We start from the raw sequence: 12,978 nt of genomic DNA on the forward strand, positions 1-12,978 counted from the left end.
GAGATTTAGCAAAATAGAATTGTTACATTTTAAAAGGCTTTTCAGTGCAATTTTTTGTCACATTTCCACTTTTTGCTTTAGGCAATACATCAAATAACATTTTTGTTTAATACTGTATATGGTTCCTTACAAATAAAATAAATATAGTGCCCTGCCTTTGATGCTTGTAATATCACACTCAAATAAAGATATAAATTATCTGAGCCATAATCTGTGACTTTGGAAATACATTTGGAATATTGCAATGTTATATATGCTTTTCATTTCTTTGTGTCCCGAAAAGTTCTGCCGTCACTACTAATACTGTATTGTTTCCATCCATTAATGCTCTTTTTCATGAGGATCATTCTATTTACTTTTCATTTGGCTGGTACTTTGAGTGCAATTCAAATTCCAAATCCAATATTTTCCCTTTTCCACTGCTGAAAATAACAAGGACACAACACATCTAAAAACAGCTTCCAAATTCACTTTCAGTGATTCTCACTTGTAAGGCTTTCAGTTTGTTCTCGGATATATCCTCCTTCTCCATCAGATCAGTCAGCTCCTTGGTTTTTGACAGCAGCCAGGACTGGAACCTCTGAACCCAGCCTTGGTACGTCTGGTGCTCCTCAGCAATCTTCTGAAGCAGCGACAGACGCTCCTAGCGAAGCAGGATACACACTTTGTGGTAATTTTTAGCATCGTACATTTTAAAATGAACAGATCTTTCCGCACACATCACAGAGTTCACATTTGAGTATCTGAGAGAGGAGCCTGAATGTGAATGTTAATTTATATTCTACTGTGAGACTCTGTGTTGTCCGTTACTTCAACTACAAGATTCTTTAGAGCAAGTTCAAATGTTATAGAAGAAGATACTACCAAAAAGAATGTGTTCACATGTAGGAGGTGCCTCCAGGACACATTATCCCATAAAACACATCATTATTTAAATCATAGCTTTCCCATTTGAAGTCAAAAGTGCAGCTTTGCCAGCAGACCAAGTGAATGCATGATGTCGTGAAAGACATTTACATTACATTTACGCATTTAGCTGCCATTTTTGTCCAAAGCGACTTACAATTGCTAAATCTGTCAGAGGTCGCACGCCTTTGGAGCAACTAGGGTTAAGTGTCTTGTTCAGGGACACATTGGTGTCTCTCACACCAAAGGCATGTGTCTTATCCACCACGACACCACCACCATGGATGCTGCTAATCCAACAGTATCTCTACTTTGAATATAAATTATTCCCATCTGAGATTCAATAAACCGTTTTCTCCTTTGCAGCGGCTGGATCTGATTATAGATGCACAGAATAAATATTTACATGCCTTTCATTACCCTCAAATTTATGTACAGCTGTGTGGCTGAGGGATTTGTTCAAAGAAAGAGTACAATAGTAAACATCAACTGAAGTTTGAAATCCTTACTGTCATTGTAACTAACTCAATTGTGGGCACATACTGAATGCTCACTTCCACCCAGCATCAAATGTAATGCAAAATCCCACCAACACCCTCACACATACAGCCAACCAGAAAGCCACCCCCGCTCTATCCTTTCCTCAGAGAATAAACATTTCAGCCTTTTGACCTCTCCTGGATCCTTCAGAAAACATACTCTGAAACAACAATATGTACTGTATATGTCTGAAAGCTTGTGTGCATGTTTGTGAGCAAAGAATGACAAAAATGATTGTCTCCATTTCAAGCCACAGCTACTGCAACTGCAGGGGTTTCTCAAGCCCTGTGCTTCCTGTTAGGAAGAAGCTGTTCCTCATTCAAACAGCAACTTTTGTTGTACTCTAGAGGATTAACATGCTTTCATTTCATGGTTTAGATTCCCTTTCTCTCTTTGAGTATTTGTATAATGATTTTTTTCATTTCCTTGTCTTCTCTCCTCCTGTGCTTTGTGCTGAAGTATTATTCTGGCTTGTCTGTGTGCACTTCAGCGTATACTACAACCTAATGTACTAGTACACATCCTTTGCATTAGCACAAGCCGGCCTGTCATGGCTCATAACTACTCTAGCTCACATTGTATGGCACATTACACAACAGCATTATGAAGTGGAACACATGAGACAGAACATTCACTGACTTAACCATATAAACTGTTTGCTAGCTGACAAACACACATGACAGCCCCTTTAACAGCATTATGTGACAAAACCACTGCAATGAAATGATTTAACAATTTTGATAATTAAGCTATGGTTTAAATCATTTATTTTTCCAGCTTCTCCAACATGGAGATTTTGAGCACACTGACTGTTAGTGAGATAAAACCAGCAGTTTCAAGACGTCATTGTGAAGGGCATTTTTCACCTATTCTGAGTTAGTTAGTTTCAGCGTTTGTTTTTCTGCTTGTCTCAGACCACGACTCATACATGTGCATGTTGAGTCGTTACTAGGTGATGTTTAAAAAAAGGATGACCTTAACCCAGGAAGCACAAAATCATTCAATGACCTTGATGGCTGTATAATGGTTATAGACTAGAATAATTTTTTAATATTTTGGGTTAGGACTGAAAAGAAAACAAATCTACAGGACTGTGAGGTCCCTAAGGGCATGATGCCCTGTGAAGGCCACATTACTTACTCACCTATTGCAATGGCTCTGAGAATATGCACACCTTGTATTTAAGTATGCCACAGACTATAGTTGAACAGTGCTGTAGAGTCCAACATAAATAAGCACTAAGGCTGAAAGATTTTGGGGGAAAATCTAACTGCGATTCTTCTGCCAAATATTGCAATTTAAAGTTTTGCTAAAGTTTAATATTCACTGCCAGTCTATGTTTGAAGGAAGCCGCGTCAAGCAGCACAGAGCAGATTAACCAGGCAGGAAGTCAAACACAGAACGGCATAGAGAATCCGGTCAATTTTCAAAATAAAACAGTGTGCAGATTCCCGATTGTACAACAACAATAAACACAGTTAAACAGACAAAAGAAAGAAACCCATTTAACTATGTAGCCTACTTAACCATAAGAGAAGCACAAAAATCAAGGATAACTGAACAAATAAGCAAAATCTGAACAAGTCAGCAAAATCGGGCAGGCAAAACGCACAGCCGCTGCCTGTGTTGCTTCGGCTGACGCCACTGTCCCACGTTTTCCCTCTAGTTTTGTTTGTTGTTGTAAATGTACACGCCCTGTGCCTGTTCTGATTGGTGAGTAGGACCATAACAGGAGGCGCAAGGCGCTTGTGATTGGCGAGCAGAACAGAATAATTAAGCTACATTTTAATCTTCACGTTTAGCTAATCGCTTTCTTTCAAATCGCAATTTCAGTTTGAAAACGATTAATCGTTCAGCCCTACTAAGCACCTCACCTCACTCCTGTCTCTGACATCATTGTAGGCCTCCTGCAGCCTCTCCTGGGCCTGGGGCTCAACACTGGGGTCCTGGGTTCTGTTGTGCAGTGCAGCAGCCTCGTCCAGCAGCCTCTCCAGCAGCGCCGCTTGGCTGTGGATGTCGCTAACCACCACCCGCTGCTGGTCCACCTGCCAGAGCTTCTCCTTCACCCCCAGCTGCAGCTCCACACCGACATCCAGACTGCGCTGCTGCTTCGTCAGCCACAGCTCAAACTCCTCGTAGGCCTTCAGGTACTCGCTCCAGTGGAGCCACACCCACTCAATTCGACTGGGTGAGGTGAAACACATGAAGAACAGTTGGACTGAGCAGTTTGGGTCTAGTTACATCATGTTTAAATCATGAAAAAAAAAAAAAAACAACTAATGACACAATTATAAATTAGAGATGAGCACCGACACACAAAATTAAATGGTCCCAGGGCTCTGTCCTCAGTCTCTCATCAAGTTAAATGAAAGTTTTGTTGAGCTCAGTGTGCCACATTCCATAAAATGTGGCACGTCGCTGTAAACTGAGCTGCTGGCTGAGATAAAGCTGCCTCCTCTCTACCAGGTAACATTACCTGCAGGCAGTGAATCACAGCAGCAGAGGGAAGAGGAGGAGGAAGGACATCAGCCAGTATCAGTATACTGGCTGATGTCTTGATGAGTTTTTCATTCTTTTTCTAATCTTCGCACAGAATGTTGATGTCAAGATATATTTCATTGACATTTTAGATTTGTTTCCACTGAGATATTACTGAGTTTATATAGTGACTTTGCTGTTGGTTACCTCAATTTAAAAACAACCAAGCAGCTAATATGCACACTTCAATATTGGATTATTTCTTGCAAGTCATATCGCCTTTGCAACATTGAACAATGTTACAGCACATCGCAGATTTTCCTCATATCGTGCAGGACTACTACATGCCCAAACTCCTCCTCCTTTTGCTAGTTGACAAAAAGAGCTTGACGGGGACTTTCCCTTCAGGGTGGCCCCTTAAACCCTTTGAGTTCACATATTTGTGTTTTTTTATCTTGTCTTTATATTTCTTTGTTTTTCTGGTCAACAGAATTGTAAGCCTACCACTGTCACACTAAAAATATTAGAACTTTCAACAACAACTACAAACAGAGAAGAATGAATTGTTAGCAGGTTTGAGGAAACAGCAGTCTGTTTTTAGTTGCAACCGAGACATCAGCGATGCAGCTGAGAAAGCTACCTTGTTGCTAACAAAGTAGCATCAGCATCAAAGCCATACACTGAGGGTCAGTTTGTGATGACAGGTTGCTGTTGGCGGCAGAAGTTGTGTCCTGACAGCGACAGGCTTTTGCCAGCATCCGCCAGACGAGAAACTCTGTGGCAGACAGATTATAGGATCTTGCTGGAGATTTGGACAGACAAATTAAGCACAAAGTCATTTGTGCATTTTTGGTTGCAGTTGATAATAGCATGGATGTTACAGATGTTGCTCAATGATGAGGCTTTGACTGTTGATGACAGACACCACAACAGCGCATTACATTTTCAGATCTCTCATAGGAGTGCTCAACATGCTCGGGATGGACTGGACCTGTGCTGTCAGCTTGGCTACAGGTGGTGCACCGTCCATGATCAGGAAAATGGCAGGCGCTCTGATAGAAAGTGGAAGGCAAAGTTTTGGGAGTTTTCACCGTATTTTGCACCAGAAAGCACTGTGTTGCAAGTCATTGAGGATGGATCACATCATGGGACTGGTTGTCCAAACTGTCTGAAAACCTAAAGGGGTTTTGACTGTTGGTTGGATGAAACAAGCAACTTCTAAGATGTGTGGGAAAGCGATGGGCGTTTTTAATATCATTAGACATTTCTAGTCTTCATTAGCTGCATCTGTTGATGTTTGGCTATGTTTGCATTTCCACCATAAAGGCCAAACGAAGATCTGGATACCCCTCACTCCCTCACTGAAATCCTTTAGCGGACATGTCAGAAATACACACAGTTTACATATAATTATACAATGCATGCAGTTTTTAAACCATTTGAAACTGTTATTAATAATTAATTATAAAATTTGAAACTAATATTGTCTGTGCACATGGATTTTCTGAATCTTTGATGGTCCAGAAGGGGAACAATTCCCTTTAATCACACGTCCAAAGCTATTCAAAACAGAGCATTAACTTCTGAACTATGAATAAAGCCAAAGCTGCCCTCAGGGCCAACTAACAAGGAGGAGTGTCAGACACCTACAGATCACTACACACACCGAGTGAGCAGTGAGCAGAGCAGCACCTGTGACAGTGGATGATATAGGTGCAGGTCTCCTCCCACAGGCTTTTCAGGTCTTTGAGCTTAGAGTGCGTGTGGTTCCTCAGCTCTTCATCTCCGCTCTGCAGAAGGTTCTCAGCTGCCACCAACACCCTGTCCATCTTCATACGACCTTCGAGCTCCGACTGATGGATTTTCTACACATTCAGCAGGGAACAGGAAGCAGCGCTTTAGATCATATAAAATGTAAATGTAGTGTACCTGTAGATTAAACATTTAAAAATGAATAATACTGTCAAATGGTAAAATTACTGTTAACTAATTAGAATTAGGCTGGCATGTATTCACTTGATTACTATTACGACGTCTCCATAGTCTTATTCAAAACGAAATTGTGATTTCAAAGACGGCGATTAAAATGTAGGTTAATTATACAGCACATCTGAGCCATGCAGTTACAAAATCGTTCCGTTGTTTTGGGGCGGTGAGTTTACATACAAATGCAAAGACGCGTAGAGCCGCCATTTCCTGTTGGGCGGGGCCGGAGACGCAAAGGCAACGCGAAGGAATTCGTGCGAGTTGAATATTTTCAACTCAAGCGAGAAAGTCGCATGATGCTGATAGCCTATCAACGTTGAGCTTGTCTGTACGTCACCGACGGCTTCAGAGCGTTATGTGGAGAGGAGCAGGCAGAGCGGAGAGCTGCTAAACCTGTGGGAGAGGAGCAGGGAGCAGCGCTCCAGCTTTTGGACAAATAAACCCCCGTAGTCGGTCGGATTCTGCTCTGACAACTACGTTTACTCGCGGGAGGAGCTCGGAGTTAACTGCTTTTATTGATTAGCTTTATGCTTTAGTTTTTAGGATTTCAACATTGATTTATCTTCACTGGAGCGTCTCAGCAGCTAGCTTCCGTGCACATCCGGTTCCAATGTTGTTGTTAGCTCTGTCGGACTACGACTTCATATTTATATAAAAACCGGACATTACTGTGACCAAGTTAGCATAGCATAGCCCTGATCGATCCAAACTCCATTCAGAAAACAAACATTTTAGAAGTTGTTGTCCTGCTGTCTTGCTGACAGACCTGACAAAGCATGAATTCATATGTTTAACAAATCTGCATCATATTGTAGTTATTTCAGCATCAGTTTATTGCTATTAATCACAGCAAAATGTTTACTTGTACTGTAGCTGTAGTAATGGCAAGTTGTGTTTATTCACGTTAAAATCGCCCTCTCGCGTTGTGTGTGAACACTTGCAGCGAATGTACTCACGCGAGGAAAGCGTCGCGAAGCGAAAATTCGCGGTTGGTCTGAATGCCGCATTACGGTTCAACTCGCCAATCAAAGCGGGCACAGGGCGTGTACATTTACAACAACAAATGAAACTAGAGAGAAAACGTAGGACAATGTAGTCAGCCGAATTGACACAGGCAGCGGCTGTTTTCGAAAACCAGCTCCGTGCCATTCTGCTCTGTCCAGGCTACATTTCCCACATGGAGCATTTCAGAATAAGAGCATTTTGCCTGCCTGATTTCGCTGATTTGTTGATTTGTCCTTCATTTATGTGCTTCTACCATAGTTAAGCCGGCTATGTAGTTAAATTGTTTATTTTTGTCTGTTTTAACTGTGTTTATTGTTGATACACAACAAAGTCCTTCTATCAAGAGTCTGCATAAGGCATTTTATTTAGAAAAAAACCCGAATTCTCTATTCTGTGTCTGACTTCCTGCCCGGTTAGAAGTCAGTGAATACAGAACTTTATCAAAACTTAAAACAAACAAAAAATAGCAAATCGTAATATCTGGCTGAAAAATCACAACTAGATGTTTTCCCCAAATCGTTCAGCCCTAACATACACCGGTGTCGCATCAGCTGAGTGGAGTTAATTCGCCACAAGTCAACGTTATCATATATATAGTTGTTTTTCACTGCATAGGAAAACTGATGTGTGGCATGACAGCACGTGAAAAATGTCAATTGTGAGAGTCTCGTGAGTCATGTTTTAACCTGACGAGAAATCCTGTCACATTTTAATATTGTCACACCCCACACCATTATTAGGGCCCTATGAAATCTGTATTAATTTATGCTGAATTCCGTTTTATTTTTTCCAAATTCTGTGTTTTGCGTTAAAATTTTTCTGATTTCTATGTTTATGTTATTCAAGCACATTTTGTCATCAGAAAGAGTGTGTGATCATGTGGTAGATGAAAACAATTTCAACAACTCAATAAGAAACTATTAAAAACGTAATCAATATCAGTTCATTTAATGTCTCAAACTAATGTGCATAGAAATGTTCAGTTGTTTGTGAAATGATTTTTAGGGACAATACACAATGAATGTATAATTACTGATCATTTCTTCTTCTACGGATCTTCTACAGCCTGCTCGCAAAGACTCTATAAAGGCTGCTTGATGTGGCGCTTTATTTTTTCTGACACCACTAGCTAGCTAGCACGCTGACTTTGCTTCAATATAGTACTCTGAGTGTGTGAAACACTAACAGAGAGCAGAGGAGAGAAGAAGGGTGCTCGCTAATGACACCTAAATGAAAACAAAAGAGAGCAGTTTAGTTTGTCTGTTTGTTTGGCTCAAGTGCTGTGAAAAGGACACATAATGCTAGGGGAAACACAGATTTTCATAAACTGCAGCACATTTATTTATATATTTTATTATCAAATTCAGAGATTCCACATCGCAGAAATCATAGGGCCCTACATAATCATTTAAATATGTTTTTCAATGAAAAAAATGAGAATAATTATGTAAAAATTATTATTCCATCAAAATTGTACAACCCTAAATGTATTTAATCTTATTAACTTAAACTTAGGTTTTACACTGAGAGCAACCTATAATATTGTGAAAACATCAATCTATATTACCTCAGTATTTTCGGTTATATCGATATTTATCCCATTAATCTGACCATATTACAGTTTTTACTTCGTTGACATCTTTAAATGTGTTTCCCCATTATTCCCCTTTGTTTCTGATTTCTTATTACATTTTTATATACATTTCAGTCTAATATGAACCAGATTGTTAACACCAAGCCATTGCCTGGATATTACTTCAGTAATTAGTTAATTAATACTTCTTTATGCTCTTATATAAGGCCCTAACATCCATTTTTCAGTAGAAAAGGATCCTCAGATTCTGCACCATACTCTAATGCCTTTTTTCCAGTACCAGCTCAACTTGACCGTGCTCCGTTTTCCATTGCATAGTACCCAGAGATAGTACCCTCAATGTAGCTGGTCATCATAGCAACGCCACACACAACTGCTACAAAGTACTGTTCAACGCGACACACACTTGTGACCCACACACACCAGCTGTCTCTTGATTTAAGTTAAAACGTTTCAACATTACTCATGACGTAAAGACCGATAACCGCTATGAAACTCTTCCAGCTGTGTTTTCCTCTGCCGTTGTTACATTTACATTAATTCATTTAGCTGACGCTTTTATCCAAAGCGACTTACAATTGCTAATTATGGCAGAGGTCACACGCCTCTGGAGCAATGAGGGGTTAAGTGTCTTGCTCAGGGACACAATGGTGTCTCACAGTGGCTTCAACCCCGGATCTCTCACATCAAAGGCAGGCGTCTTATCCACTGCCCCGTCACCACTGTTGCTGCAGCGGTCTCTGCGACGGTGGGACCAGAGGGCTCTGTGGGCCAGCCTCGCGAGCGCGTCCCGGGGGTTGCCGCAGGAATCCTCAACTCCGAAAACTTTCAAGCACATTTTTGTTCCGCCATCCCTTTTAGTAAAACTGTCAATATTTGAAATCTACACAGTTGATTTCTCACTTCACAACTTCTCAGAAGTGGATTTAGTGATGAAATAATGTGTGAGTTTTCATGTCACACTTTAGTATCGCCTCAGCTCGCTTGGAACCTCGACGGAGGTGATACAAAAAAAAAGGTTCAACTTTTCCACAATGCAAAAACCAAAAAAGGTGAGTCGAGTTGAGCTGGTACCGTGCAGTGGAAAAGAGGTTTAAGACCACAAAACTGCAGCTGTCTCCACTCCGGAGTGCACTGACAGAGTATCAAAGTAGAAGCAGGGGTCAGAGGTGAAGGGTCACACAGTAAGTGAACTATCTTACCTGTGTCTCCTTGAGTCGAGCCTCCAGGGCATCACGGGGCCCCTGGGTGTTGTCGACGGCCTTCAGCCTCTCCTGGATGGCCCGCATCCAGGAGAGGGCTGTCTCCAGGCTCTCCATGAACTGTTGCTGCTCCTGCTGCGTCATGACAAGTCTTGGACCTGAAAGGAAGAGCAGCAGTCAGACTCGATATCAGCAGGCACTTGATGTTAACAGGGAACTCCACCACTTTTGTTCTGAAGATAAAAACTTCTTTACACACAATTTTAGCAAACTGGGAGCATTACGCTCCGCTGAGTGTTTTCCTTGACAATTTACTTTGATGATTAGAGGCTGCTGTCAGTCATTTAAATGTTTCCATCCATGCTGTGAAGTCACAGCAAATGTCGTGGGACAAAACTAAAAACCTGCAGTAATAAATTTGACAGGAAAGACAGAGAAAACAGAATTTAAGATTGTTAGACGCTCAGACAGAGCTCAGCATTGATCAAGATGATGGCTGTTTCACTGTATGAACCTAGACTATGTGCAAGACCTTATGGATGTGCAGAAGGACACAGAACATGCATTAAATAGGTGGTATTCTGCTCATTTTCAGGTTCCTAATCTTATTTAGTGGTTGTACCAGAACAGCTTTACATGGTTTCATTTTCAAAAAACACCTTTTTTTTTTTTTTTTTTCCCCCTCATACTGCACATTGCTGCAGCTCCTCTTTTCACCCTGTGTTGAAGGCTTCGTTTTAGCTATGGAGTGATACATCTTGTCTCTAAATGATCTTTGTTGGGAGTTGCACATGCGCAGCTTCTAGTTAAGGACTACTAGCCAATCAGAAGCAGAGAAGGGCAGGTCAGCGATAAACATCTTCTATTCAGCTGTAGGCTAAGACCAGGTTGGCAACACTGGAGCAAGAGTTTCAGAGTGGTGAGTTATTAATCTGTAACAAAAGTATCTTTCATCCATAAAGTTTTAACTGAGCTCTGTCTCTACATCACAGGAACAACTTTATGTCCACTGACTGCCTGGAGGGTAGCTAGTGTTTGGAAGGGAGAGGAGAGCTGTGCTGCAGCTCAGTGTTTTTACACCGGTGTTTTTGAGGGCGTGTCGGACTAGTCGCTTGGCGAGCGTTATATGATGCGCATTTTGCTTTCATCCCTGTGATGTCACAGGGATATAATTTATTAATACAATTTCCTGTTGTAACAAGAACGCTGTAGAGTCCTGCTCCGGCCATGGGTTGGTCCAGCTGCGTGTCACGCCTCTTTTAAACGTCAAGAATAGTGTTACAAATCTGTGGTCTGTATGATGAAAACCTGCAGTCACATCTTTTGAGACTGGTCATGCAATTGCGGATTCCAGCGCTTTTAACTGCTCATAACTCTTTGGGTTTTATTTATTTGTGAACAAATTCCACCAACCGCATTAAACCAGTAAGTCAGTGAGCCCTCAGGAGGAAAACCTTTGCGAGAACATAACTGACAAAGGCCTGCAGTAAAATGTATGGGAGGGTGGAGTCCTGTGCTGCAGGAGCACATGGGCCATTTCCCTGAATGACTCATTTCTGCCCACCACAGCATTCCGTCTTGTTTTCCCTCAGACTCTTAAACTTGCTATTATTTTGAACTCCCTGTCCTCAGTGAAAGTTAACCAAAACATTTTAAACCTTTTTCTCCTCAAAAACAAAATCTTATCATGCTAACACTTATGAAGAGCTTGACTGCTGTTGCTTTTTCCCCTTTTATCAATTCCAGATTTCTGATATTTTCACTACTAACAGAATTTTGTCATTTTCTCTTTTCGAATGTATGGTTCAAAATTGTATGTTTTATTTGACTGTAATATTTATTTAGAGAAGACAATGCAAGTAGTAATCAACAATGACATTTTAAAAACACTCATCTAACTGTGCCATGGTTAGCTCAGTAACTAATTTGCACCTGTAGCAATTAGTAAGTACCTCTTTTGTAACTTGTACTAACCGTTTTCTTTAGTTTTAACAAACACAATATAACTAGTTTTTGTAACATCTGTAATTTTGCGTCATAATAGTTAAAATCGTGTCCATTTGATGAGAGTAGAGGTTTCTGTTGCAGAGTACCAGCCGCCGCGGTGTGTTCAGGGACAGCGATCCCTTCCTGCCTCGGTTTGACGGCTCGTACAGTAAACTCGCATCAACACCAACTTTAACCTGTCTCGCTCACACGGAGGTAGAATTCACTCTTTTTGTTTGCTATGCTAACTGCGGTTATTGTGCTCATTTATAATTCAAGGACGCTTGTGAATATTTACACTTCGTCCAGCTTTAACATACAACTTCAGTCTAGTGTTAGCGACCTAACGTTACATACATGCTATGCTAGTTTGAGGTGGAGATTCAACGTTAGGACCGAACTGGTTTACGTAACGTAATATCCCCGGACACAAGAAAACAAACCCATATGGGTAAGACAGATCATTCAGCTCATTCTAGTACAGTAAGTTAAGTTAATCTAACGTGAACGCAGAGCTGGTGTGGGCGCGAGAGGATACAGGAGTAACGTTAACGTTACCGTGTTTGTAGGAAACGTTTGAAGTACTTAGGCCTCTCATGACTAAGCTAGCTGAACAGCGGCCCCGCTTTATTAATGAATTACCGCTTTACAAAGATGAAAACACTTACGGCTTTGCGTTCATCTGGTGTGAGGAGCCCCTAGTGTGAGTGAACAGCCTCCTGCTTGGCTGTGTACAGTGAAGTTAGGGCAGGCAGGAAGTTGAGCCGAGGCCGCCGGGGGCTGGAGTCCTCGCACAGCACGCCATGCTGCCTTCATGGCTGCTTGTAAACTAGGGCCACTCCACAACCCGACAAAACAACAGAAATGCAACCATCCTTTATTACTTAAAACTTTCAGTGTGCAGGGAAATAGCAACTCACACAGAAACTGACATACAGAATATAATGTCTTTCAAATGTTCTGTTACAAGTGATGCATGCAGGGATTCCTCAAAGAATGAAACAAAGGTGCTGAGGGTGCATCATTACGGCAACACTTCAATCAAATCAAAACGTATATTCTTATCCAATTTTAGTATCAAACTAAATATGTTTAAATAAGAAAAGATACACTTAAGAAATGTATTGCATCATTATACCTAGGAAGTCTGGGCTACACAAGCATTCGTGGTATTTTACAATAATAATGGGGATTTTATGTTTTCCAAAAGCTGATTTTATTAAGATCTGTAGCAAGGGTTCATATTTTTCTTTACAGTTATGTCGGTTGTTCTGGATTGAT

At 41.1% G+C, this 12,978-nt stretch overlaps 1 protein-coding gene across 2 annotated transcripts in view; it reads right to left on the reverse strand.

Moving 5' to 3' along the window:
* The window catches only part of syne3 (spectrin repeat containing, nuclear envelope family member 3), a 67,505-nt gene extending 55,008 nt beyond the window's left edge, over positions 1-12,497 (reverse strand). For both annotated transcript variants that reach the window (XR_005445573.1, XM_038728274.1), the window contains exons 1-5: positions 12,366-12,497; positions 9,712-9,869; positions 5,617-5,789; positions 3,321-3,630; positions 488-643 (exon numbers count right to left, since the gene is read on the reverse strand). Coding sequence is in view for 1 of the 2 variants with exons in the window: in XM_038728274.1 (XP_038584202.1) it covers positions 488-643; positions 3,321-3,630; positions 5,617-5,789; positions 9,712-9,855 (783 nt within the window). In the remaining variant the exon portion in view is untranslated. The remainder of the gene's footprint in view (positions 1-487; positions 644-3,320; positions 3,631-5,616; positions 5,790-9,711; positions 9,870-12,365) is intronic.
* Positions 12,498-12,978: the final 481 nt, after the last annotated feature.

This window comes from Micropterus salmoides, unplaced genomic scaffold (assembly GCF_014851395.1).
Source record: "Micropterus salmoides isolate LMB-PRFRI ecotype aquatic unplaced genomic scaffold, ASM1485139v1 Ms_hic_scaffold_19, whole genome shotgun sequence".
NCBI classification, from domain to species: Eukaryota; Metazoa; Chordata; class Actinopteri; order Centrarchiformes; family Centrarchidae; genus Micropterus; species Micropterus salmoides.